Source organism: Rhinolophus sinicus, chromosome 6 (assembly GCF_057876585.1).
Source record: "Rhinolophus sinicus isolate RSI-liver-muscle chromosome 6, RSI-T2T, whole genome shotgun sequence".
Classification (NCBI taxonomy): domain Eukaryota; kingdom Metazoa; phylum Chordata; class Mammalia; order Chiroptera; family Rhinolophidae; genus Rhinolophus; species Rhinolophus sinicus.
The window spans coordinates 703,262-726,951 of NC_142506.1; the positions used below are offsets into that span (position 1 = coordinate 703,262).

Sequence of the window (23,690 nt, forward strand, 5' to 3'; positions counted from 1 at the left end):
GGAGGGCAGTGAGATGGGTGTGGACCTACCCCTCCCCCCAACCTCAGGAAGCGTTTATGGGCCACCTGGAGGGCAGCTGCGTCCTGGTTGTTAGGGAGCCCCCAGCCGCGGGACAACTTTAATGAGCGGCCAGGTGGCGTCCTCCACAGCAAATACAGAGCACACATTGCCGCAGGGGGACCGCCAGGTACAGCGCCCTTTTCCTGGGTCCCAAAGCCCGGGAATCTGGTGAGCCCAGGTGTGCTGAGGCCCCTCGCAGGTACCCCCTACCCCCACCCGTGCCACTTCCCTCTAGAGACCCTAGGCCTTTCTCCCTTTCTGTGTGCCCTGGGTGCTCCCCAGGCTGTAGCCAGGAGACCTCCCAGGCAAAGGCTGAGCAGGAGGGGTGCACTGGGCAGCGTTGGGCCAGGCAAACCAGTCCAGCCTGTGTGGCTGGGAAGGGGCCCTGGGCGTGGGTGTGAGTCAGCGGCCTCAGGCTGGGGAAACGCTGGGGTGGAGGCTGTCAGGAGACTCTCTCCCAACAGGAAGCCCAGGGGACGCCAGCACTCAGGCTGGCCCTGCGTCCCCCCAGCCCTCCCCCCACCCCAGGATCCAAAATCTGGCTTGGTGGGGGCTCGTCAGGCCTGCGTTTCTGTGGGCAGGGGAACCCCAGCCAGAATGGGCTCCAGAACCCCTGCCGCACCCCAGATCAGGCCACAAGATGGAGCCTTTCAAGACCCAGTCTCTTCCACCAGCCCCCAGCACAGCCCAGCCCCTAGCAGGAGGGCCCCCGCTGGGCCAGTGGCTCTCATCTCCACAGAGCACCCCAGGCGAGTTGGTGCCTACGGGGCTCCTCTGAGCGTGCTGGCTGCGTGGTTGTTGCTCAGCGTGGCCCCGGGGCCAGGGTCTCCCACGGTAGTTGGGTTGGGATTGTCTGTGGCCAGTGAGAGTCTTATCAGGATGGTCAGTGCGGCTGGGGATGCAGCTGCTGGCCCTGTGGGCTGGAGTTTGAGTTCCGGAGGCCAGGGGTGTGAGAGGAAGGGGCATGGGGGGGGCACTGGTGCCCGCCCAGGGCAGGACCAGACTCGTCCTACACAGAGCTGGCCGCCTGGCTGCCGAGTCACCTCCTCCAGTTTCTCTCCGTCTCCCTCCCAGTCTGGCCAACAAGGCCTGTGGCCCGTAAAGTCCTGGGCCCTGTGTCAGCACGTTAGTCAGCCTTCGTGCTGGGCGAGCCACCGCGCTGCGAGTCCCTATAAACTCCCCGGAGTGGCCCGGCCCGCCGAGTGGGGCCCGTGAGGCCCACGGGCAGAGCCAGGGCCCCGAGCCTCGGCGCCGTTGGCACCAGCCAAGGGGCAGGGCAGGCACCAGGGGCCGCAGCAGCAGAGGACCCACTGTGGCCTCTGGGGGTGCCCTCCGGGCCCTCCTGATCAAGGCCGGCTGGCGGATGAGCCAGGGCCCCTGGGGAGCAGACAGCTGTTGGAAGAGGAGCAGGATCGGGGGCCATGTCTGGGAAACGGAGTCGAGCGAGAAAACCCCGAGCCAGGAGGGCGGGCAGGGCGCGGCAGTCCACGGGGCAGCAGGGCCCCCAGGCTGAGCCCCCGCCCCCAGACGCAGGGGGCCCTGGGGATGCGGTGGGGGTGGCCCCTGAGGGGCACGTGACCTGCAGTAAGCCGGCTCCCCAGGGACACCCCAGGGTGGCCAGGCCAGAGCAGCCACAGGCAGCGGAGAGGCCAGTGCCGGCTGCCAACCTGGGGTCTGAGCTGGCGCTAGTCCCCACTGCAGACATGGAAGGCTGCGGGCCAGGGGGCTTTGTGCCCAGCCTGGGCCCTGAGCTGCTGAAGCTCCATGAGGTCCAGCTGTGCCTGGCCCAGGAGCAGCTGCTGCTGGAGGACCGGCGGCGACAGGCACAGCTGCACGTGCAGCTGTGGCGGGAGCAGCTATGGCAGGAGGAGCAGCTATGGAGGGAGCAGCTGTGGCAGGAGGAGCAGCTGTGGCTGCAGCAGCTGCAGGAGCAGCAGGCCTGGGTGCGCATGGAGGGGCTGGAGCTGGCCGTGGCCCTGGGGCAACTCCGGAGCCAGGGCCTGGAGATGCTGCCAACCCAAGGCCAGGTAAGGCCTGGGGGAACTGGGGTGGGGGAGGCTGCAACCATCCGGGGGGCGTGGTGACCACGAACAACCTACAGGTACCTGCAGAGGGCCAGGAGGCCGGGAGCATAATGGATTGTGCGCTGCGGCCAGGCTGGACAAGGGACATCTGTGGGCCCATTTTCAAATCTGCAAAGTGAGGTTGGTGCCCACCGCACAAGGCGCCACAAGGACCACACGACAGCCCACCTGTCAGGCCAATGCTTAGCAGGTAGAGGGTGCCTAGACAGGGTGCTTATGCAGGGAAACTGAGGCTAAGGTGTTCCTGCACAGGCCCCAGGTGTGTGCAGGGCAGTGTTTGGGATGGACAGGGTGAGGGCCTAGGTGGACAGTGAGGAGGTACAGAACTGAGGCACACGCCCCCCAGCACAGCTTGCTGGCCGGCTCCCTGGCTCACCTGCCCTGCCAGGTTCCCTCAGCATGTATCCTGGGGCTTGATGGCAGAAGCCTGCGGCGCCTGCACCCATTATCCTCATTCCAGGAGGGCTGCTGCCTCGGACGCCGCTGGGGCTATTTTTGGGAACCAGGGCCTAACCCTGGCTTGGCAGGAAGAGCAGTCACCACCATCCTGCCGGGTCCTGTGATCTGGGAACCCTCTGGAGTTCAGGGGCTTGAGCAGGCCCATTCCAAGCAGAGGGGCTGCCTCTGGAGAACAGGGTGGGGTGCTGTCTTAGCAAGCACGGACCCCAGTGCAGGCCTGGGTGCTGAAGAAACCTGGAGACACAGCTTGGAAGGGCTTAACAGCTTAGCAGAGAACTCCGATGAGTGCCGTGACAGAGAAGAAATAGGACTCAGAGAAGGGGAGTGACAATGGGTAAGGGTGGGGAGGACAGGAGGTGCCCTTCCTGATCCCCAGTGGGATTGAACCAAGGACAAGCTGTCACCATTCAGCCTTGAAGTGGCTATAGAGAGGATGGCTTCAGAGAGCAGCAGGCAGGGAAGAGCACGGGATGATCCAGTGGAGCAGAGGGTCAAAGTGGACCACATACTGAGCCTGAAAATCCCCAACATGGATTTAAGCCCTGTTCCATTTCAGAGCCTGCTTCCCATCTCCAAACTGTGCTCCTCTGAACACTGCCCCTGGGCCCCTGATGCCAGACCCGGGGGTATAAGACTCAGGCTCAGGGTCTGGAATGGACATCTGAGCAGTCTGTCATACCCAAACCCAGCTCACAGGAGGGGAGGGTCTTCTCAGAGGCACTGTCTCAGGTGGCTGCAGAGAAGGTGTCACAAGTTATAGTTTGAGTGGGAGTGCCCTGGAGGTGGACAGTGTACTCACTCACCAGCAGCGGCTCTCGGCTTGGCTCTGGGGGTCTGCCACTTCCCTGATGCCGACTGGGCGCCCCCCTTCTTACTGCTCATTCTCCTGGAGGGAGGGTAGGAGAGGTCGGGGAGGGTGTGGTCAGTGGCAGAGGCAGTGGGGAGCAGCACTACACACTGCCTTGGGCCTGGTGGACAGCCAGCAGGTACCAAACAGGAACATAGGATCACGGACACCCCAACACAGCCTCTGGCTGGCTTCCTGGCAGCCCATCACCCCTAGTTATCGGCATGTGTGCCCAGCAGCTTGAGTGGGACTGTTTAGCAAGAGCATCTGGCCACAGCTCGCTTCCCTTGTCCTCACTCACCCGCCCCCTCCACCCCTGCTCACCCATCCGCTGGTCCCGGGCCCTGACCGCAACCCCCAGGGCAGGGTGTCTGGTACCAGTAGCCCTGATCCAAACCACTGGGATTCATAATCGTATACGAGCTGGAGCCCAGCCCCACTCACTGAAGTCTCCGTGCCTCCCCAGTGCCCCCCACCACTCCGCACCCCAACCCTCTCTTGTCCTGGCCTTGGCAGGTGTGGTTAGGGCCTGGAAGCCACACCCCTCTCCCTAGTCCACTTGGCTGACCCCAGAGTTCATGTCCTGGTTCCAGCCTGGGTCCGGGCACCCTCCCCTCCCCTACTGCCATGTAACCTACTGCAGTGCTAGTGCCTGAGCACCGATCTGACCCACACCGGGTTCCCACCATGATGGCACTGGTGTAGTGTTTCTGAGTGTTTGTGGAGGAAACTAATGAGACAGAATGACCCTCAAACCCGAGAACACAGGATCCTGTGGGAAGAGGGACCAGGAGGAAGGTGACGGGAGACTGGCAGAAAGAGGGTTCAGGCACTGTGACAGGGAAAGGGAGGGGCTGAGGGCCCTAAGGAAGTGGGTGATGGAGAACTTGGGTTCTGAGCATGGATCTGAGAGGTTTGGCGAGACCCTGGAGGGACCGAGTCACCAAAGAGTAGCTGAGGGCTTCCATGTGCATGGAGGGAACGTGTCTGTATGTGTAGCTCGGTGTGAGTGGGGTCCCCTGTATGTGTGGGACTGGTACTTGCAGGGTGCCCAGTGTGTGGGGGACTCTTGGTGTTCGTGTAGGGTCCTATATGCATGCAGGGTTCTGTGGGGGAGGGTCCCTATGCTTGCAGATTTGGTCTGAGTGCGGAGATTAGTGAATGTGGGGTCCCCTGTTTGTGTGTGGGGTCAGTGCGTGAGAGGTCCCGTGTACATGTGGGATCTCCTGTGTGTGGACTGTGGGGTGTGCCTGTGTGATGGGCATGTGTGGGACTTGGTGTGCATGTAGGGTCCCATATGTGTTCAGGGGTTCGATGTGGGGGGGTCCCTGTGTGCCAGGGGGTCCCATGGACACGGAGCGAAGGATTGGGTTGTGCAGGGTCCCCTATGTGTGGACATAGGTGTATGTACACTGGTCCCTACGTGTCTGTGGAGTCCCCCATCCATGTGGGGTGGGTGTGCTCAGAGTACCTTGTTCCTACAGTCTCCTGAACACGTGTAGGCGTGCGTGTGGGTGTGCCTTTGGGTTCAGCGCGCGTGTGGGGGGTTTCAGGGTGGGGGGATTGGTGTGGGTATGGGGTCCATCTGTGTAGGAAAGTCCTCTGTGGGCATGGTTTCCCTATAGGTGTGGGCGGCCGTGTGCGCGCAGGGTTCCTGTGTACCTGTGGGGTCCCAAGTATTTGCGAGCATCGGTGTGTGCGGGAAAGGGGAGTCCTCTGTGACTCCGCCGGAGTGGCGGGCGTCTCAGCACGGTGGAGGCTCCCCAGTGTTCGCAGGGTCCCCAGGCCCCGCCCCGCCCCGGGCTCGACCCCGCCCCCGCGGCCTCACCTGCCTCACCTGCCTCCCCCAACTCCCGGGCAAGACCAGAAGCCCCGCCCCTCGCGTCGGGTGGCCTGTTTCCTAGCGACTGAGCCGGAACTTCCGAGTCACCTCAACTTCCGGGGCGAGGGTCAAGGGTCAGGAGTAGGGACCTCGAGCCTTCGGTGAACAGATGGGCGCCTGGGGGCACGGGGCCCTGGCGGTCTCCGGGGGCGCCGGGCCGCTGGGGAGCTTGGCGGGACCTGGGACGCAGCAGGGCTCCGGGGGAAACCGGGGCGGCGGCGGGCAGGCGGAGGAATGCGGGCGCGCCGCGGGTGGGGCCGCCCCGCCCCCAGGTGCTGCCCGGGCAGGCAGGCGGCGGGAGCGGCGGGCGGGGCGGGGGCGGGCGCGTGAATCAGGCCGCGCGGCTGGCGGGCCACGGCAGGGAGTGGCTGCCGGACCGACCGGACCGCGAGGCCGCTGGGCGGCGGTCGGCTCCTGCTGTCCTTGTCCTGAGACCCCGCGCACCTGGCCAGGTAGGCCCCCTCCCCCGGCTCGAGCGGGGCGGGGCGTGCGGTAGGGGGAGGCCGCGACCGAACTGGCGGGATGGGGCGGGGTCGGCGCGGGAGCCCCCCGGCGCGGCCTCACCTGGGCGGTCCTCCCGCGATCACCTGGGCCGGGGCCGCGCGACCGAGAGCTTGGCGGTGGGAGTGCGAGTGCGGCCGCGTGCGCGGGGTTGGGGTGACGGGGCGCCGCGACCGCGTGAGCCGGTGTGGACGCGAGCGCCCTCGCACGACGCCGGCCTAGGAAGAGCCTAGTGGGAAAGTTCCTGGGGCCCGGGTCGAGTCTGCCTAGGAGGTCCTGACTCGCTCCCGCCCTGGAGGCCTAGCTGGAGTCTGGGGAGAGTGCTCGGCCCGGCCTGGACCCTTCGCTGGGGGCGCCCCGCCCAGGCCGCCATGGGTGCCAGCGCTCCCTCTGGTTCTCCGCCTGAAGTGCAGGGAGAGCCGAAGTCCCCCGTTCCCTCGCGCTCAAGACCCTGGACTGGGGTGGGTGGATGGGACACTGGCTCTGACAGCCGCTAACTCCCTGGTGTGCACTAACCCCCTTTGGTCCTGCCGTGCGCACCCCGGAAACTACTACACTTTGACTTCCAATCCATGAGCCGAATCCCACCCTCATCCACCTCACCGCTCGTAATGTCTCTTCCGCTGGGGACCCTCCTCCTGCCCCCCACACCTCTGTACTTGGTGCAGGGGCCCCGCCCTTGTACAGTAGCCCAGGTCCCTCCTTCGTGTCTTCCCTCCAGTCACTGAGAAACCCCTTCTCCTGCCGGAGTGGGGAGGGTCCGCCCTCTGGAAGTCCCTGGTTGGGAGCCCACACTTGGACAGACAAACCCTGGACGCTTTGTCTGGCTTATGTCAGAGGTCAGCGGTCACCACTGAGGAGCGGACTCCTGCTGAGTCATTGACCTGGGTGGGAAAGGTGCCCCTCCCTCCCAGCAGGCTTGGTAGGCAGATGTGTGGGAGGCACACTATTGGGGTGCCCCATTGTGGGCTGAGGAATGGACACTGCCCAGTCCACAGTTCAGGGCTGTGCAGACCCATGAAAGGAAACTGACCAAGGAATGACTAGGTCCCTGAGGTTATGGTGTTGCTGAATGAGTCTGAGCAGGGCCACCTGTCCCCTTTCCTGACCAGTCCTGTGTGATGAGCAGCTTCCTCACCCACCACAGGATCCCCCAACCCCACTGCATGCAACCTGTACAATTTGTGTTGGATCCCCTCCCCAGTGAAGTTGGAGGGGATGGTACCCCTTCTATTGTGTCACCCCCAACATGGAAAGTGCCCCCAAGCCCTACATAGTCAGACACTGATCCTGTATAGCCAAATACCACAGTGCCCTCCTCATCAGATACAGTATGAGACACCCCCGCCCTCACTGCGGTCAGATACAGAGTGAGCCCCCCCCCCCCCACTATGGTCAGGTACAGTGTGAGGCCCTGGTACAAATGGGCCTGCCCCTCGTCCCACTCCCTACTCCCTGTGTGGTGTTCCTCAGTCTGGCCCTGTAAGGTGAGGATGGGACAGCCACCCCCATTCTGACTAGGTGCAGTCAGAAGACAGTGTCCCCACAAAGGAATGTCAGAACAGCTCCTGGGACAGGTAGCACCTCTGCCTGATGCAGACTGAATGGCACATGGGGATCCCACGCCTCCCATTCCCATGTCACATTTCAGTTCGCCTGTCCCCCCACCCCGGGAAAGCAGATAGGTAAGGTTCCCCAGGTCGTCATACACCACAGAGCCCTGCCGCCCTCCAGTCACCGCGGCCCAGCTGCGTCTGCGGAGGGGATGCTGTGTGTGGTCTGGCAGGACCACTTCCCCTAGCCGCAGTAGCAGCGGGTGGGGTGAGCAGTGCCTGGGACTCTTCTTCCAGGTGGGAGGAGAACAGGTCCAGGTAGTTAAGGGAGCTCAGTAGAAGCCCCCACCTCCCAGGGCCAGTGACCTGCTTCTCAGGCAGGCCCGTGGGAGGCATGTGAGGCTGGGGCAAGTGGTGAGGGTAGAGGCCCATTTAGAGCCCAGGACAGCCCAACGCCACAGCACAGGGCTCTGACTCCTAACTGAACATGGTAGGGAGCAGGCAGTGACAAAGAGACTTGGAAAGATCACAGCTGCCACACAGGGCTTGGCTGGGACAGGACTGTAAGCTCAGCTCAGAGAGATTAAGGACCTACAACCCCAGCCAGGCTCTAAAAGGGTGTGAAGTCTGGCTGTGGGTGGGGCTTAACTCTGACCCTGGTTGGACAAAAGCAGTGACCATCTCTGTATGGAGCTCGCCTTGGGCCAGCTGTGACAGCAGATCAACCCTGACAGCGGCACGTTATAGTGGAGGTAAAGAGCCAGAGAGGTGCCGTGAGTGGCCCAGGAGCCTCACCCTGGGGACATACACGGGCACTGGGCTACTCGTCTAGTGCATAAGTGCTGGGGGCCTGCCCGCAAAAATGCACTGTCATGAAATCAGAAGAAAAAACTGAACATCATGAAGAATCCATCCTGGATTATGTTTTCTTTATTCCAATAGTCATAAAATATTAACATTTTTATGATAGAAAGGGCCCACAAAATAGAAGTGCCTGGGGTCACTGAGGCCATAAAGTATCCCTGAGTGGGAGTCACGTGGAGCCAGAGCCCTCCCTGGGGCCTGGTGAGAGCAGGAGCCCAGCCAGCATGGCCAGAGCAGCGGGAGACAAGGCACTCTGTTGATGTCCCCTAGCTAGAGGGCATCCTAGGGACTGGGGGTCCCCTGAAGGCCTCCAGGCATGGGCTGAACTCCACAGCCCACCCGAGGTCACTGATAGCGCTTCCACAGTGGGTGTCCACATGTAAGCATGTGGCAGAGTGGGCTCAGTGCCGTGCCCTGGTAATGTGTCTCCCTGCCCTTCCCCCAGGCCCCTGGCCCCAACATGGCCCGTCGCTCCCAGAGCTCCTCACAGGGGGACAACCCACTGGCCCCGGGATACCTGCCGCCTCACTACAAAGAGTACTACCGACTGGCAGTGGATGCACTGGCTGAGGGTGGGCCGGAGGCCTACAGCCGCTTTCTGGCGTCCGAAGGGGCACCTGCCTTCCTGTGCCCTGAGGAACTGGAGCACGTGAGCCGTCACCTGCGGCCCCCACAGCATGCTGCCCAGGAACCCGCAGAAGGCAGCCCTCCCAACGTGGACATGGATGGCTCCTCGGGTACCTACTGGCCTATGAACTCAGACCAGGCTGTGCCTGAGCTTGACCTGGGTTGGCCCCTGACCTTCGGCTTCCAGGGCACTGAGGTCACCACATTGGTGCAGCCACCACCGCCTGACAGCCCCAGCATCAAGGATGAGGCTCGGAGGATGATCCGCTCTGCACAGCAGGTGCGCCGTCATGGGCCCGGTGGGCAGTGGGGAGGGACAGCCTGAGCTGGGCCGTGAAGAATGAGTGGGAACATGAAGGAGAGACAAACGTGCCAGCTGTGAGGCCAGCTGCAGCGAGGGCTCCCTGGCAGACTTCCAGGGCCACCAAGGGTTCGGTTATTGCAGGCCGCAAGGTGCAGACTTGCACAGGTTTGCTTGCCCGTGGTCATGGCCAGTGTCCAGAAACTCGGGGGCTCTGGGATGGTTAGGCCCCCTCCTGGCCTGAATTTATTGTTCATAGAACTCTCTCTAGTTTTGCCCTTGATGCAGCTGAGGGCTCCTTACCCTCCCCCCCACCGAGCAGTTGGCAAACAGCAAAGGGACCTGTTGAATCATGGAGATTGAGGCAGGGCAGCAGGTCCAGATGCTAAAGACTCCTGCATGTGCCCTCTGCCCTGATGCCTGCCCAGGGGTTGAGGGAGCTCAGACGTCTGTGGGGGCAGGCAGCATCCCAGGGGCTTCTGTCACATTGGCCTTTGCCCCATCCAGGGTTCTGCCCAGGGGTGAGTACCCACCCCCAGTTGAAAGAGCCTTCCCCCAACAGGCTGCAGTCCCTGTGCCTGCTTAGGGCCCCCCTAGCCAGCAGTCCCACATCCCCTCGGACAGCCCCTTCCTCTTGACCCCACTCCCTAACAGCTCCATTCTCCCCCAGGATGGGCTAGTGGGCACTTTGCAGTGTTTTGGGGGTGATCCAGAGGCCCCCTGAGCCCAGAGCTATGGCTAGAGAATGGTGAGGACAGCAGAGGGCTCTGCCCTTTGTCCCTGACCCGACTTCCACAGGTGGTGGCTGTGGTGATGGACATGTTCACCGATGTGGACCTGCTCAGTGAAGTGCTGGAGGCCGCCGCCCGCCGGGTCCCGGTCTACATCCTCCTGGATGAGATGAACGCGCAGCACTTTCTAGACATGGCTGACAAGTGCCGTGTCAACCTGCACCATGTGGATGTGAGTGAGGCGGAAGCAGGGTGTAGGGAAGGGGGGGAAGATGCCTCGGGCAGAGGCCTAACCACTCTCCCTCCCCAGTTCTTGCGCGTGCGCACTGTGGCGGGCCCCACCTACTACTGCCGTACTGGGAAGTCCTTCAAGGGCCACGTGAAAGAGAAGTTCCTCCTGGTGGACTGTGCTGTGGTGATGAGTGGGAGCTACAGGTGCGCCCAGCCCCTTTGCCCGGCAGCCCCAACACCTCCCCACCCGAGGGCCTCCTCTCCAGAACCCCTGGTCCTGTAGCCCCTGTCACAGGTCCACTTGGCCCTACCTCGCCTGCGTCCCTGCGGACTTAACACCTTCTAGCCACAGGCTGGTCTCTGAGGCCCACCCTCCCTGCTGCTCAGTCCCACCCCCTCCCTGACTCTGCCCCCCTTCTTCCCCCAGCTTCATGTGGTCCTTCGAGAAGATCCACCGCAGCCTGGCGCACGTGTTCCAGGGCGAGCTGGTCTCCAGCTTCGATGAGGAGTTCCGCATCCTCTTTGCACAGTCGGAGCCGCTGGTGCCCTCGGCTGGGGTGCTGGCACGCATGGATGCTTATGCCCTGGCTCCATACCAGGGTGCCGGGCCCCTCATAGGCGGCCAGGTGCCTGGGGCGCCGGCCCCTTTCCCCTTCTCTAAAAGAGCGCACTTCCTGTTCCCACCGCTTCGGGACGAGGGCCTGGGCTTCCCCTCCTTCCTGGACCCTGACCGCCACTTCCTGTCAGCCTTCCGGCGGGAGGAGCCACTACGGATGCCTGGGGGTGCCCTGGAGCCACACCCGGGGCTGCGGCCACTGTCAAGACGGCTGGACGCTGAGGCTGGTCCAGGTGGGGAGCTCACTGGCCAGCGGGGCTTCTTCCAGGCACGGCACCTGGAGATGGACGCCTTCAAGCGGCACAGCTACGCAGCTGCCGATGGCACTGGCGCTGTGGAAAACTTCGCGGCTGCACGGCAGGTATCACGGCAGACGTTCCTCAGCCACGGTGATGACTTCCGCTTCCAGACCAGCCACTTCCACCGGGACCAGCTCTACCAGCAGAATTACCACTGGGACCCACAGCTTGCACCAGCGCGCCCACAGGGCCTGTTTGAGAAGCTGCGCGCTGGCCGTCCTGGGTTTGCTGACCCCGACGACTTCTCCTTTGGTGCTGGGCCACGCTTCCCCGAGCTAGGCCTGGATGGACACCAGAGGCTGGACTATGTGTCATCCAGCTCATCACGTGAAGTACGCCAGGGCTCGGACCCTGCCTTCGGACCTGGACCCCGCGGCCTAGAACCTGCTGGGACCCTACGCCCCAACTTGGGCCAGCGTTTCTCATGCCAGGCGGCAGCGAGGCTAGGCCCTGAAACCGGGCCTGAGGCGGAGCCAGAGCGCAGGGCTGGGCCCGAGGGGCGGGCAGGGCTGCGGCACTGGCGCCTAGCCTCCTACCTGAGCGGTTGCCATGGTGAAGATGCCTGCGATGAGGGCCTGCCCATGGAGACCGAGGCCTGTGAAGACGATGTGCTACTTGCCGGGACTCGGGGGCCCGGCGGGGACCTTCTCCCTTCGGCCTTCCGCGTGCCTGCATCCTTCCCGGCCAAGGGTCCGGCGCCCGGCTCTAGCAGCGGTGGTGGTGATGGCCTAGAGCGCGAGGGCTTGGAGGAGGCAGGCCTGACCAAGCAGGACTCTTTCCGCTCGCGCCTGAACCCGCTGATCCAGCGCAGCTCTCGGCTGCGCTCCTCTCTCATCTTCGCGTCGCAGGCGGAGGGCATGGGCAGCGCCACGGCGGCCACCACCGAGAAGGTGCATTTGCTACACAAGGAGCAGGGGGTCAGCGAGACGCTGAGCCCCAGCGGCGAGGCCGTGCGCTCTGCCGCCTCCACCAAGGTGGCCGAGCTCCTGGAGAAGTATAAGGGCCCAGCTCGTGATTCTGGCGCGATGGGGCCTGCAGTCACCGTTGCCAGCCACAGCAAGGCTGTCGTGTCTCAGGCCAGGCAGGAGGAGGTGGCAACCCCAGGCGGCACGGGGAGCGAGCGCCGCAGCCTGGAGAGCTGCCTGCTCGACCTGCGCGACTCCTTCGCACAGCGGCTACACCAAGAGGCTGAGAGGCAGCCAGGAGCTGCCACACTTACCGCCACCCAGCTGCTTGACACGCTGGGCCGGAGCGGCGCCACAGACAGGCTGCCCTCCCGTTTCCTCTCGGCCCAGGGCCGCTCCACCTCCCCGCAAGGGCGGAACAGCCCTCCAGTGGAGGCACCCCACTCGGAGCCAAAAGGGAGCCCCACTGCGGCCTACCCCGAGCGGAAGGGTAGCCCCACGCCTGGGTTTCCCGCTCCCCGAGGCAGCCCAACTGCAGGATTTACTGAGCAGAAGGGGAGCCCCACCTCCGCCTACCCCGAGCGCAGGGGCAGTCCGGTGCCCCCCGTGCCAGAGCGCAGGGGCAGTCCGGTGCCCCCCGTGCCGGAGCGCAGGGGTAGCCTCACCCTTGCCTTTTCTGGAGAGTCTTCGAAGACTAGTCCCACGGAGGAGGCGGCTGGCGGTGCCATGGAGGTCCTGCGCAAGGGCTCCCTGCGCCTCCTGCAGCTGCTGAGCCCCAAGGGTGAGCGGCGCAACGAGGATGAGGGCGGCTTCCCAGCGCCGCAGGAGAACGGGCAGCCCGAAAGCCCTCGGCAGCGGCCGTCGCTAAGCCGGGGTGACAGCACGGAAGCTGCCACAGGAGACGAACGGGGCCCGCGGGCACGCACAGCCTCGGCCACAGCCAATGCCTTGTACAGCAGCAACCTGCGAGATGACACGAAAGCCATTCTGGAGCAGATCAGTGCCCACGGCCAGAAGCACCGTGGAGCCCCTGCCCTGACCCCAGGCCATAGCAGCCCTGAGCTAGGCCGCCCACCGGCTGCTGGCGGCCTGGCCCCTGATATGTCCGACAAGGACAAATGCTCAGCCATCTTCCGCTCGGACAGTCTGGGGACACAAGGCCGGCTGAGCAGCACCCTGCCAGCCAGCGCGGAGGAGCGAGACCGGCTGCTGCGCCGCATGGAGAGCATGCGCAAGGAGAAGCGCGTCTACAGCCGCTTCGAGGTCTTCTGCAAAAAGGAGGAGGCTGGCGGCCCCGGGGGCGGGGAGGGTCCAGCAGAAGAGGACACCAGGGACAGCAAGGTGGGGAAGTTCATGCCCAAGATCCTGGGTACATTCAAAAGTAAGAAGTGAGCCTCCTGGCCCACCAGCCCAGGCCGGGGCGCCCCCGTCACTGCCACCTGCCAGGCAGAGCACTTGGTCGTCACGCCACAGCAGTATGGAGCCCGGCTGGGCACAGCCGGAGCTCAGCTCCACTTGGGGCTCTGCCACTTGCCCCTAGCCTGTCTGCTTGTGGCTGGAGCCCCTCGCTGCCCCATGCCTTGCTCCCCCAACTCCCAGTTCAACTCAGTCTCTGGGCCCCCATCTTCCCTTAAACATGTGCCTCCACCATCTCCTTGGGCTTCATTCAGGTCAGGGGCCCATCTCTGTGCCTCAGCCCCCATCTTCCAGGGGGCCTGTCTCTGTGCCTCAGCCCCCATTTTCCAGGGGCCCATCTCTGTGCCTCAGCCCCCATCTTCCAGGGGGTCTGTCTCTGTGCCTCAGCCCCCATTTTCCAGGGGCCCATCTCTGTGCCTCAGGCCCCCCATTGTCTCAGGGCTCCCCTCTGCTCAGGCTTCCTCGCTACACTGCCTCTCTGCTGTCTCCTCGCTGCCCCACCCTGTCTCGGTCTCCCACCTCCTCAGGGCCCTCTGTCTCCATCTCCACTTCAGGTTGCTGGGTGCTCACTTCCTGCCCTGCCCATCTCCTGCCTCCTGCCACCTTTCTTGGAGGCCCATCTTTTCACTGTGGGGAGGGCAGAGGACCCCAGAGGGACTGCCTTTCCAGCAAGAGTCCTGGAGAGGAGTGGGGGCACCAGGCTGCAGTGGTGGTGAATGTGTGGCACCAACCTCATGAAGGGTCCCCACACGCCCTGACGCACCTTCACAGCTGCAGAGCAGCTGCATGTGGAATGCTTGTCCCTGGAACAGGTGAGGGCAGGTGGTGGCTCCTGAGCCCAGCGCACTGGCCCAGGGGTCCTGCGCGCGGTCCTTGCCCTGCAGGTGCTCAGCCCCACCTGTCCTACGTCCTTTCTTCTGTTGCCAACCCACAGCTCTAGCCAAGGTTCCCCACTTACCTTCCTTGTATCTTTCTCACCTCTGGAGGGTAACTTTGATTCAGAATGACACACTTCGGCACCAAATGCTTTAAAAGCCCCCTTCACCCCATAGGTGCTAATGCTGTGAAATTAGCATTTCTACAATATCTTTTCAAATAGTTTTTAGTTATTTTTAAGTATAAGAAATCCCAATTGCTCAGCGTAGGAAAGGATTTAAGAAACAAGAGCACTGAGTGAAGGCAGCAGTTCCGACTCGGGGGCACTGTCTGGTCACCAAAGCCCCCACCCCCGGGCGGGTGCTGGTGAGAAAGGTCGTGGGGGTCCAGGTGGCCAGGAGCATTGCCTGGCCGGTGCTTGCTGACAAGTGCATTTCCACATGTCCTGGTGCTGCTTGGAGGTGGGTCCAGTCCTGGGGCTTGCGGGGAGCCCATGCGGGAGTGTGGCAGTCTGGCCACCAGAGGCCAGCGGTTGGGCCCTTGGAGCCTCCTGTCTGTGTCCCCCATGCACTAAGTAAGACAGCTCCTCAAATGCAGTTCTGCACATTTTGGTGTGAACAATAAAACACGAGCATGAAATATCCCACGTCCTTGAATATATATAACCACCCCACTGTGTAGTGCACGGGAGCGTTAGACTCCTCCCCACCTGTGCTGCCAACACCTCTACCTGAATCTTCTAACCCAACACAGACCCCTGCCCGGGACAGCCCCACTTCACAGCCAAACGCAGCCGCTCTCTCCTCATGGCCGCTTAGCCCGCTATGTAGGCACACCCCACGGGCACGCCCCTGGGGGCCCTCGCCCCCAAGCCCAGCAGCCACTTCCCAGCCTCACCTGGCAGCTCCCATCGCCCTGAGTCCTCGTCTGCCCCTGGGTGCCAGGCAGCCACTCCCCAGTTGTCAGGGCCTCCCATTGCAGGGGCAGGGCTGGACCACCCTGCTGCTTTCCGGGTGGTGGTGTCCATCCCTTCTCTTCTGTCTCCCTTGTCCATCACCTAGGTGCTGTGCCTCAGGCTCCAGAAACCACACAAACTGCCCTGCCTCATGACTGGCTCATCTTCACGCAGAACGAGGCCCTCGTCCCTGGCCCCCTTCTTTCCACTGCCTCGTCCCAAGCCCTGCTGGGTCTGGGCCCCCCTCTGCCCATGCTTCACCCTCCCCGCCTGTTCCCCCTACTGACATCGGCCTTTCCAGGAGAGCTGAGCACCCTACCCCTGGCAGCACAACCACCCCCTTAACCTGTAAATACCTTGTGTTCTGGCCCAGGCTCAGGTGCGGTACAGGTACCCCTGGGACAGTAAGCACACAGCTCCATGCCCACTGGGCCCATTGGGTCTCCTTGGCCCCCCCAGACCCCTGGACTAGACTCACACTAGGCCCTTTGCCTGGTGGTGACCAGAGCAGTTAGCCTTGAGCCCCACAAGACATCCCAGGGTGCCCCCCACCAGGACAAACCAGGTGCCAGTCATTGTGTTGGTGGGACACAGGCTGGGGATGTACCCTGGGGCACTGCCTTGTCATCCCGTCCCCTTTCCCTCTCTGGCTCAGGGTCACAAGTCCGTGGCTCCACCCTGGGGACAACCTGGCCCCTGCGACCAGCCCAAGTTGGGCTGTGCTTTGCTCCAGCACCAGGCAGGCCCCGAGGTTCCCTGGGCAGACATTGTCCTAGACATGGGATGGGGTCCTCGGAAGGGGGTGGTGTGGCCACAGTGCCCCCACTGAGGATGAAAGGCAGGCAGGCTGGGGATGGAGGAGACTTTATTGGAGGAAGTGATTGGGTGGGATGCTCATCTCCCCTACAGATGACCAGACAAGCTTCCTGGGACTGGAATGGGGCCACGTAAAGCGGCAGTGGAGAGCACTGGGCACTTGGGGGGCCAATCGGGGTGGGGGTGGGACACGGCTGAGCTGCTCGCACAGGTACCCCGCGGAGCGGAGTGGGGTGGGAAGCGACTAGCACGGCTCATGCGCGGGGTCCAGAGAGGAGAGGCAGGCGGCCCAGCGCCGAGTGGCAGACGGTACCGTAGGCTTGCGAGTAGCCCCCGAGCGCAGCTCTAGCGGCCCCCTGGGCCCCCTGTGAGGCAGAGGCGCTGAACATCCTCCGGCCTGGCCGGACCTCCCGGGAACGCAGGACAGGCACCTGCACGCAGCCATTGTTCCTCGTGAGGGGACGGGACCCAGGAGAGGTGCGGAGGGAGGGCCTGGCGGGAGCGAACCCGAGGCAGGAGCGAAGGGAGCAGAGGGCTGGAAGGGGGTGCGCTCACCTGTGGCACACCGGCCGCCCTCACCCCACGGCTGGGGGCCCGGTCCTTCCGGATCAGGGCCTGGATGGCCACCTGGGCGGCGGCCTGCGAGGTCAGGGAGGGCGCCACCCCCAGCACGCTGGACTTCACCTGGGAAGGGGCGCGTCGCAGAGTCACTGCCGGCCCTCGGAAAGGCACAACGGAGGGATCTTCCTGTGACTACCCTTACACGACCTACCCATGAGGGTGCTGAGGGGCACTCCGCCGTCGCCCCAGGTACCCTTTCCCCTCTCTCTGGTCCTCTTGGGGGCGGAGGCTGGAGCAGGGGTGCCGAATTCTGCCTGGGAACGTCCTTCGCTCCGTCGGGGGTGTCTGTGAGATGGGAAGATCAGACCGGGGTTAGGAGCCCTGAGCCAGGGGCGGTTGGTGGTCCCACACAGAAGGGGCCCTGGCCCTGCTCAGCGATCACACACCACGCGCAGGTTCGTGACCGGGGCTATTCTGAGGCCTGTGTCCAGGGTCCCGTGCAGTCCGGCCCGAGGGCAGCTGGGGGGCGGCTCTGGGTTTGAGTGGGTGCGCCTGGGGCAGGGGGGCGCTGGGCTCTGCCCCCAGTGGGGCGCCTCCCAGGCACTTCTCTCTCGGGATGCGGCAGTTTCCCTTGCGCTCCAGGATCATCTGTGAGAGGGGAGGGGCGCTCAGAGGTGCGCGGCGTGGGCGTGCAGGGTACTGGGGGTCACTGAGGAGGGCAGTGGCCTCGAGGGGCCGTTCCCTAGCACCTGATAGAGGCGGTTGCGATACTCGGGGGCCGTGAGCTGGACTCCTTCGTGCACCGGCAGCCGCACAGCCGCCTCCAGTGTCCACTCACGGGCTGGGCAGTGGAACCTGCGGGGGCCGGCAAGGCAAGTACGGGACAAGGGAGGCCCGGGCTGCAGTCAGGCGGCCCTCTCCGCAGGAGCCCAGGCGGGCACCCAGCCCCAACCCCGGCGTGCCTGCCTCCTCCCTACCTCTGCACGTAGGGGTGCTGCAGTGCCTGAGCTGCGCTGAGCCGCTTGTCCGGGGCAAACACCAGGAGTCGCCTGAGGAGATCCAGGGCCTCCGGAGGCGTGGTGGCAGGCAGGAGGGCGTCCAGCGTCTGCCGTGGCCTGCGGGGGCCCGGGATCATCCTGCCTCCAGGTCGGGGCCCTTCCCCACATCCACATCTGTGGCCTAGGCTCAGCCCTGTGCCCTGACCCACTTAACTGTCTCAACCCATACACAACTGTCACACAGCCTGGCAAAGTCTCGTGACCCCTGCCTTGCCTCCTGGTGCCCTCCGGCCACTCCCTGCCAGCTGCCCAAAGCAACCCCTGAGGTTTCACCCCAGGCTGAGCTGGGCCCACTGGGGACTCCTTAGCATTGTGACCAACAGCTGCTGACTTTGGCACTGCTCTCAGGAGAGCAGGCAGGGGTCTGGGCTGGCACACACTGGCCAGCAAGAGGCCCCACTCCAAAGCACCTGCACTCACCGGGACCCCAGGTGGTGCAGAATCCAGGCACCGTAGCCTGAGCCGACAGCCAGGAGGTCTGCGGGGTGGGGGACAGAAAGTGGTGTGATCAGGAGCCCCTTTTCTGGTGGGCAGTTCAGGGAGGTCTGGAGCCAGCCAACCCTTCTGGTCCCCTGGAGTGACTTTCTCCTCCCAGGAGTGGGGCTGTCTGGTAGGGCCTGAGCCCCAACTATCTGGACGTGAGCACCCACACATGTGCCTGCCCTTGCACACCTCTACACCCTCAACACATGGCCATGCTCACACCTGCACACACGCCTCCATAGAAGAGCCCTTTGCCTTCTCCACCCAGGAAAGCAGAGAGCCGGGGAGAGAACTGGACTCTGCCCATCCCGTCTGGCGTCTTTCCTGCCCCACCCGTCTCCTTCAGGAAAGAGGGAGGACCCGTCGGCCATGCCCCCACTGCTGCCTTCCTCCACCTCTTCCCCCACCCTCCCCTGCCCAGTGGCAGCACAGCGTGGGTCCTGCCCCCGCCACCACTCAGAGGGTTAGTGCTCTTGTCCTTCGTGGGCACCCCGTGGCCAGGTCCTCCTTCCTTGCAGACTGTCCAGCTCCTCCCTGGGCCCAGCACATGCAGGCCTGGCCTTCCCAGCCTCCTGAGGCTTCCGGACCCTCCGGATCCCTCCTCCCAGTCCTGGCTGGTCAGGCGCTGTCTCCCCACGGCCTCGTGCTCCTGCCCCGTGGAGTGACGCCCGCGCACACTCACCCTCCTCAGACGGTGGTGGGATGGTGTTGAGGATCAGCTCTAGCTGGTGGAGTGTGGATGTCCCGGGGAACAGGGGCCTCCCCCGTAGCATCTCCCCCAGGATGCAGCCCAGGCTCCACATGTCCACCCCAGGGGTGTACCTGGGGCAGGAAAGGGTAGAGGCGTCGGGGGCCCCACAGGCAGAAGTGGGGCAGAGAGGGACATTTAAGGGCGTGGAATCTAGGGCTCTGGGAAAGGGTGGATGAGGACACATGTGGGGGCACAGGAAGACCTGGGCGCCCTGGCTGGGCAAGAGGGCATGTGGCGGGGCACCTGCATGAGGAGGGCGGGACGGGGTGGAGTCACTGTTACCAGCTCGAGGACAGCAGCACCTCCGGAGCCCGGTACCAGCGTGTGGCCACGTATTCCGTCAGGGCCTGGCCCTCAGGCCCCTCAGGGAGGTCGCTGAGAGAGCGGGCCAGGCCAAAGTCACAGAGCTTCACCAGGCAGCTGGCATCCAGGAGGACGTTGGACGGCTGGGGGAGAGGAAGTGAGCTGAGGACTGATGGGCTGGGGCTTGAGGACGCTGAGGTGGGTGCAGAGAGTGGAAGGAGCGTGGCTGGCACCTTCTGATCCCGGTGGATGACGCGTCCTGAATGGATAAACTTGGTGGCCCGCAGCAGCTGGTAGAAGATGTAGCGCTTGTGAATGTCCCTCAGCAGTCTGCCCTTGCAGATGATGGCGTGCAGGTCAGTGTCTGGGGGCGTGCAAGTCAGTAAGGAGGCCTGGGGCGAGGCTGTCAGCCTGGGCGCCTGGGAGAGCAGGCGGGCCCCCACTCTGAAGCCTCATTGGGGCATCTCAGCCCGCCCACTAGCCACAGTCCCCAGGTCCCTCTGGCCACCCTCAGGGCTGTGTCCTGGATATGCACACTGCCCAGTGGTCTCCGCAGGCGTCTCAGGCCTGCTCACTGCCTGTGGTAGTACAGCAAGAAGTTTGTGGAACATTTTTAATACTTTATTCCATGCCTTTGTTTTTTAAAATGAGAAAGAGAAAGGCAGCTGCAAACAGTGGACAAAGCAGGGGCCTCGTGGAAATGGAGGCAAGGTGGTTACCACCAGGGTCAGCCAAGGGCTAACACTTGCCAGCTGTTTGCCCTCGGGCACAGGGATGCTACCCAAGGTGAGGACGCTGGCCACTGCAGGCAGCTGAGCTGCAAAGGGACATACAGAGGGAACCAGGCCACTGGGGTGGGGAGAAGGGGGTCTCAGGCCAGGACAGAGGTGGGGCTGGGGGCTGATGAGGCCTCACTCACCCATAGACTCGAACACCAGGTAAATGTCCCTGTCATTCTCCGCCCGAATCACGTCCAGGAGCCGGATGATGTTGGGATGGTCCCCAAATTCCTGCAGAGAGAGCCAGGGGCTGGGCTCTGGGGTTGAGGGGCTGGGCTTCTGTCCTTGTTGGGGGAGACTGGGGAAGCAAGCAGATGGCCTTGGCCACTCACCTGGAGCAGCATGATTTCCCGGAATGTTCTCTGGAATGAGACAGAAACATGAGTGTGTGTGGAACCAGCAGGAGCCATCATGAAAGAACCCAAAGGGGTTCATGGTCGTCAGTCACACACCCACTGGACTGAGCCATGTCAGAAACCCACTGTGATGGGGCTTCCAGGCAACAAGACAATGGGGGTGAGCCCACAGCCTGCCCCCCGTCCTTTCCCGCATTTTGTCCCTCACCTGTGCATCCGTCTTATCCCTAAAGGCGTCAAAGATTTTCTTGATGGCCACAACCTGCCCGGTCCTCCGATCCACTGCCTTCCACACAATGCCATAGGCCTGGGGAGGAGGGCTGTCAGCCTTCTGCGCGCCAGCCTGCCAGCCCACCCCCCAGACTGCCCTGCAGACAGGCTCCTCCTTCGGATTCTGGCTGTTGCGCGGGGCAGGGGTGTGGTGAGGGCTGTGACTCTGGGCAAGGCCCCTGCTGCTGCAGGCTGCCAGGATGCCAGCATATTTTGGAGGAGGGCGATGGGCAGCAAGGGCGGAGGGAGGCCGGGTAGGTTGGGGTCTGGGGCAAGAACTGAAGGCTGACTCTTCTCCAGGCACCCTGATCTCTCTCACACTCCATCCAGCCTGTCAGCAAACTCTGTTGGCTCTACCTTCAGAATTCATCAGAATCCAACCATCTCTATCGTCTCTGCTGCTCCCAGCTGGGTCTGAGCCACCATCTCTAGTCTGATTAGTGTAGATCAACCTCTTGACGAATCTCCCTTGCTCACCTCCCCCCATCCCCATCCTCAACACAGTGGGCAGGGTGAGCCTTGTAAAATGGCACCAATGGTGGCTACCACTCCCTGTGTCACAGTAGACGCCAAAGTCCTCTCAGTTCCCCAAAGCCCCATGTGATCGGCCCCTCCCCCAGTCACTTATATCCAGTCTCAGCAACTCTGCTGTTTCCCAAACAGCCAAACAGATTCTGGTGTCAGGGCCTTTGAACTTGCTTTGTGCACTGTCTGAACCGCTGTCTGCTCTTCCCCATCACACTCTTTCACATACACACTCATACACAATTCCACATGCTCACTCATAGTAACAAATCACATGGGCTCACACCCTCTTCTGGCCCCCACGCCATGCCCACCCCATTTACCACCTCAGGCCCTTCCCAAACCTGCCCTACCCCTTCAGCGACTGGAGCAAGTGGGCCCAGCCTGTCAGAGCCTCCTGTGGGCACCTGGAGACAAAGCCTGGGAGCTAGGGATAGTGGGTGGGGAAGGAGGCTGGGTGCCACTCTAGGATCACTGCGCCTGAGACCGCTGGGGGCCTTGGTTGTAACCTGCTTCCCAGAGCCAGGTACCTGACAAGTTTGCTGGGAGTAGGCACTGTTAGGGCTCGGTGGCTTGCCTAAGGGCACACCTCCAGTCCGTGGGGGAGGCAAGAGGCGAGCCAGGAGACCCCGTAGAGTCAGAGGGAACAGACCCCCCCCCCCCCCACTGGCCCTGCCCACGCCCTGCAGGTGGCCTGGTCCCACGGTCGCCCGGGCGCTTCCCCGGGCTCACCCCCTTCCCGAGCCGCCGCTTGATCAAGTATCGCTGGGCTACGTGATGGTCCACCTCGGCGGCGCACATGCTGGTGGGTAGGCGCGGTGAGGCCCGCAGACTCCAGCTGGGCTGGAACTGTTGAAACCGGTTGCCTTGGGAACCAGCCACTGCGCCTCCTTGGCGCCTGCGCCAGGGTGGGGCGGGGTTTGCAGCCCAAGTCCTGCTCAATCCCGGGCCGCGGGGGAAGCCGTCTTCGCAGTCCCGCATCCTTGGCGCCGCACCTGAACCCTTCTAAGCTCTGAGTTGCCGCAGCCAAACCTCCTGACCCCCGGAAAGGTACTTTCTCCTCCCTCCACCCCACCTTAGCCCCAAGGAGCTTTCTCCTGCCTCCTGAACCCTGACTGCCACCTCCAGGCCTTTGCACGTGCGGTGCCCAGGCTTGGGACCCTCTTTCCACCTTCTGCCTTACTTCTTCCGGGCTCTGGGAAGGTGGTGCTGATAGTCACTCGCAGGCAGCCCCTCCACTCCTAAAACAGTCCGGGCACCAATATCATGGTAAAAGCCCGTATCATTTACGGCGTTTTAGGAGTTTATGAGCAACATTTCTTTAATATTTTAATGTTAAAACAGAGAGTCTGTATTGTCTTGAAGTTTATGTCATGTTATTCATATTATAAAATACTTTTTTTTTTTTTAACAAGGAGGGAAATGCCTCAATTGTGTTCCTAATTTTAAGAGGTTTTGCCACACCTTCCGTGCAGGTGTACATAACTAGAGCATATCCAGCCATAGGAGTGAATTACCACTGTGCTGAAATCAACCTGCTAAGATAGTTTTCAACACACGCCTCTGATAAAGACTAACTGGAACTTTAAGTGATATAATCAGGGGGAGGGTCTATGGGAGGAGCTAGGGCTTAGGGAAGCTCACCGGAGAACCCTGCAAGAAGAACTGTTTATAATAAAGCTCTATGGTTCTAACTTCCTTAAATAGCCCTCCATGTTGGCAAGCAGGCCAGAATGTGCATGTGGCTTGCTGTGTCTGCATGAGCTGGGTTGCAGCCCTTTGCTTATTCCCGAATTATTCCTGAATCCTTTTTGGTGACAAAATACCTAGTCGATATTATTTTTCAGTCGACACCTTCCTACCAGCGTGGTTTTCTAAACCATGCTCACAAAGCTACAAGCCAACAATCCTTGAATCTGCCCATATGGAAGCAAATGGACAGACATGGACAGGAACTCAACTATACGATGACAGCACCAAAATAGGTGTAGATTTCAGTTGCATGTCAAGGCTGTCTGGACTCTAATAGCCAGCCAGCTCCTCCAGGCTAGGGAAGCACCGCCCACTGGCTGGCCGAGGTTGAATTAAAGGAGGAGCTCAAGACAAAGTCTCCACAACGTTAACAGCAGAAAGAGCAACAGCTGAATCCCTGGTGCATCCCTTCCCCTCCAGCCTCTGGCCAGCTGGGAAGGAGCCAACCGCAGGTCGGTGGGATGAGGAAATCCCAGAGAGAAACACTGGACAATGGATGGTATCTGAATGGAGTCGATGTTTTCCCAATAACTTGAACTCCCATGGAGGCCTCAGAGGAGCAAAAGGAATCACGAAGTGCTCCTGGGAAAACTAGAATTCCGCGAGAGATGAAAAGGTGTGGGGAAGCTCTGACCTGACAAGACAGATTTCACGTGTGTTCGGGGGGGGGGGGGGGGTAGTAGCTTGCTCAAGGCTGAAGGCTAGGAATTTGGCCAAGCCTCTCATCACCTGGGGGCCACGGGGTAAGAGCCCATTGATGGACATACAGCGAAGGGCCCAAGTCTGGCACACGGAAAGTGGAGGTCACTTGAGCTGCTGCTGAGTCTGT

General features: G+C 62.5%; 3 protein-coding genes across 16 annotated transcripts in view; 1 reads left to right on the forward strand and 2 right to left on the reverse strand.

The window, feature by feature from the left end:
* Positions 1–6,019, reverse strand: part of IQANK1 (IQ motif and ankyrin repeat containing 1) — a 21,026-nt gene extending 15,007 nt beyond the window's left edge. For 5 of the 10 annotated variants that reach the window (XM_088799258.1, XM_088799257.1, XM_088799261.1 and 2 more), the window contains exons 1-2: positions 5,279–5,412; positions 3,407–3,489 (exon numbers count right to left, since the gene is read on the reverse strand). In XM_088799258.1, coding sequence (XP_088655384.1) covers positions 3,407–3,485 — 79 coding nt within the window. In that variant the 5' untranslated portion in view covers positions 3,486–3,489; positions 5,279–5,412. Of the gene's footprint in view, positions 1–3,406; positions 3,490–5,278; positions 5,413–5,896 lie in introns of those variants that run through there. The other 5 variants (XM_088799260.1, XM_088799256.1, XM_088799259.1 and 2 more) reach the window with 3 other exon arrangements.
* On the forward strand, positions 3–14,893 carry SACK1H (scaffolding CK1 anchoring protein H). Of its 3 annotated transcripts, none has more exons than XM_019712229.3 (5): positions 3–2,087; positions 8,696–9,157; positions 9,977–10,141; positions 10,220–10,344; positions 10,568–14,893. In XM_019712229.3, exons 1-5 carry the CDS (start codon positions 1,482–1,484, stop codon positions 13,350–13,352), a joined length of 4,143 nt encoding a protein of 1,380 aa, XP_019567788.3. In that variant the 5' UTR covers positions 3–1,481; the 3' UTR covers positions 13,353–14,893. The 3 variants fall into 3 exon arrangements, with proteins under 3 accessions (XP_019567788.3, XP_019567790.3, XP_074172617.2); XM_019712231.3 differs by lacking the exon at positions 3–2,087 and adding an exon at positions 5,655–5,784; XM_074316516.2 differs by lacking the exon at positions 3–2,087 and adding an exon at positions 6,071–8,138.
* A 1,162-nt stretch (positions 14,894–16,055) lies between these two features.
* Positions 16,056–23,210, reverse strand: MAPK15 (mitogen-activated protein kinase 15). Of its 3 annotated transcripts, none has more exons than XM_019712213.3 (14): positions 21,842–23,210; positions 20,523–20,621; positions 20,291–20,320; positions 20,099–20,189; positions 19,413–19,543; positions 19,159–19,322; positions 18,808–18,947; positions 18,063–18,120; positions 17,562–17,633; positions 17,334–17,439; positions 17,031–17,232; positions 16,796–16,929; positions 16,579–16,707; positions 16,056–16,454 (listed from the first exon to the last, which is right to left on the reverse strand). In XM_019712213.3, exons 1-14 carry the CDS (start codon positions 22,088–22,090, stop codon positions 16,278–16,280), a joined length of 1,782 nt encoding a protein of 593 aa, XP_019567772.3. In that variant the 5' UTR covers positions 22,091–23,210; the 3' UTR covers positions 16,056–16,277. The 3 variants fall into 3 exon arrangements, with proteins under 3 accessions (XP_019567772.3, XP_019567770.3, XP_088655373.1); XM_019712211.3 differs by having other exon boundaries at positions 17,562–17,699; XM_088799247.1 differs by having other exon boundaries at positions 17,562–17,699; positions 19,159–19,543.
* Between the last annotated feature and the right edge of the window lie 480 nt (positions 23,211–23,690).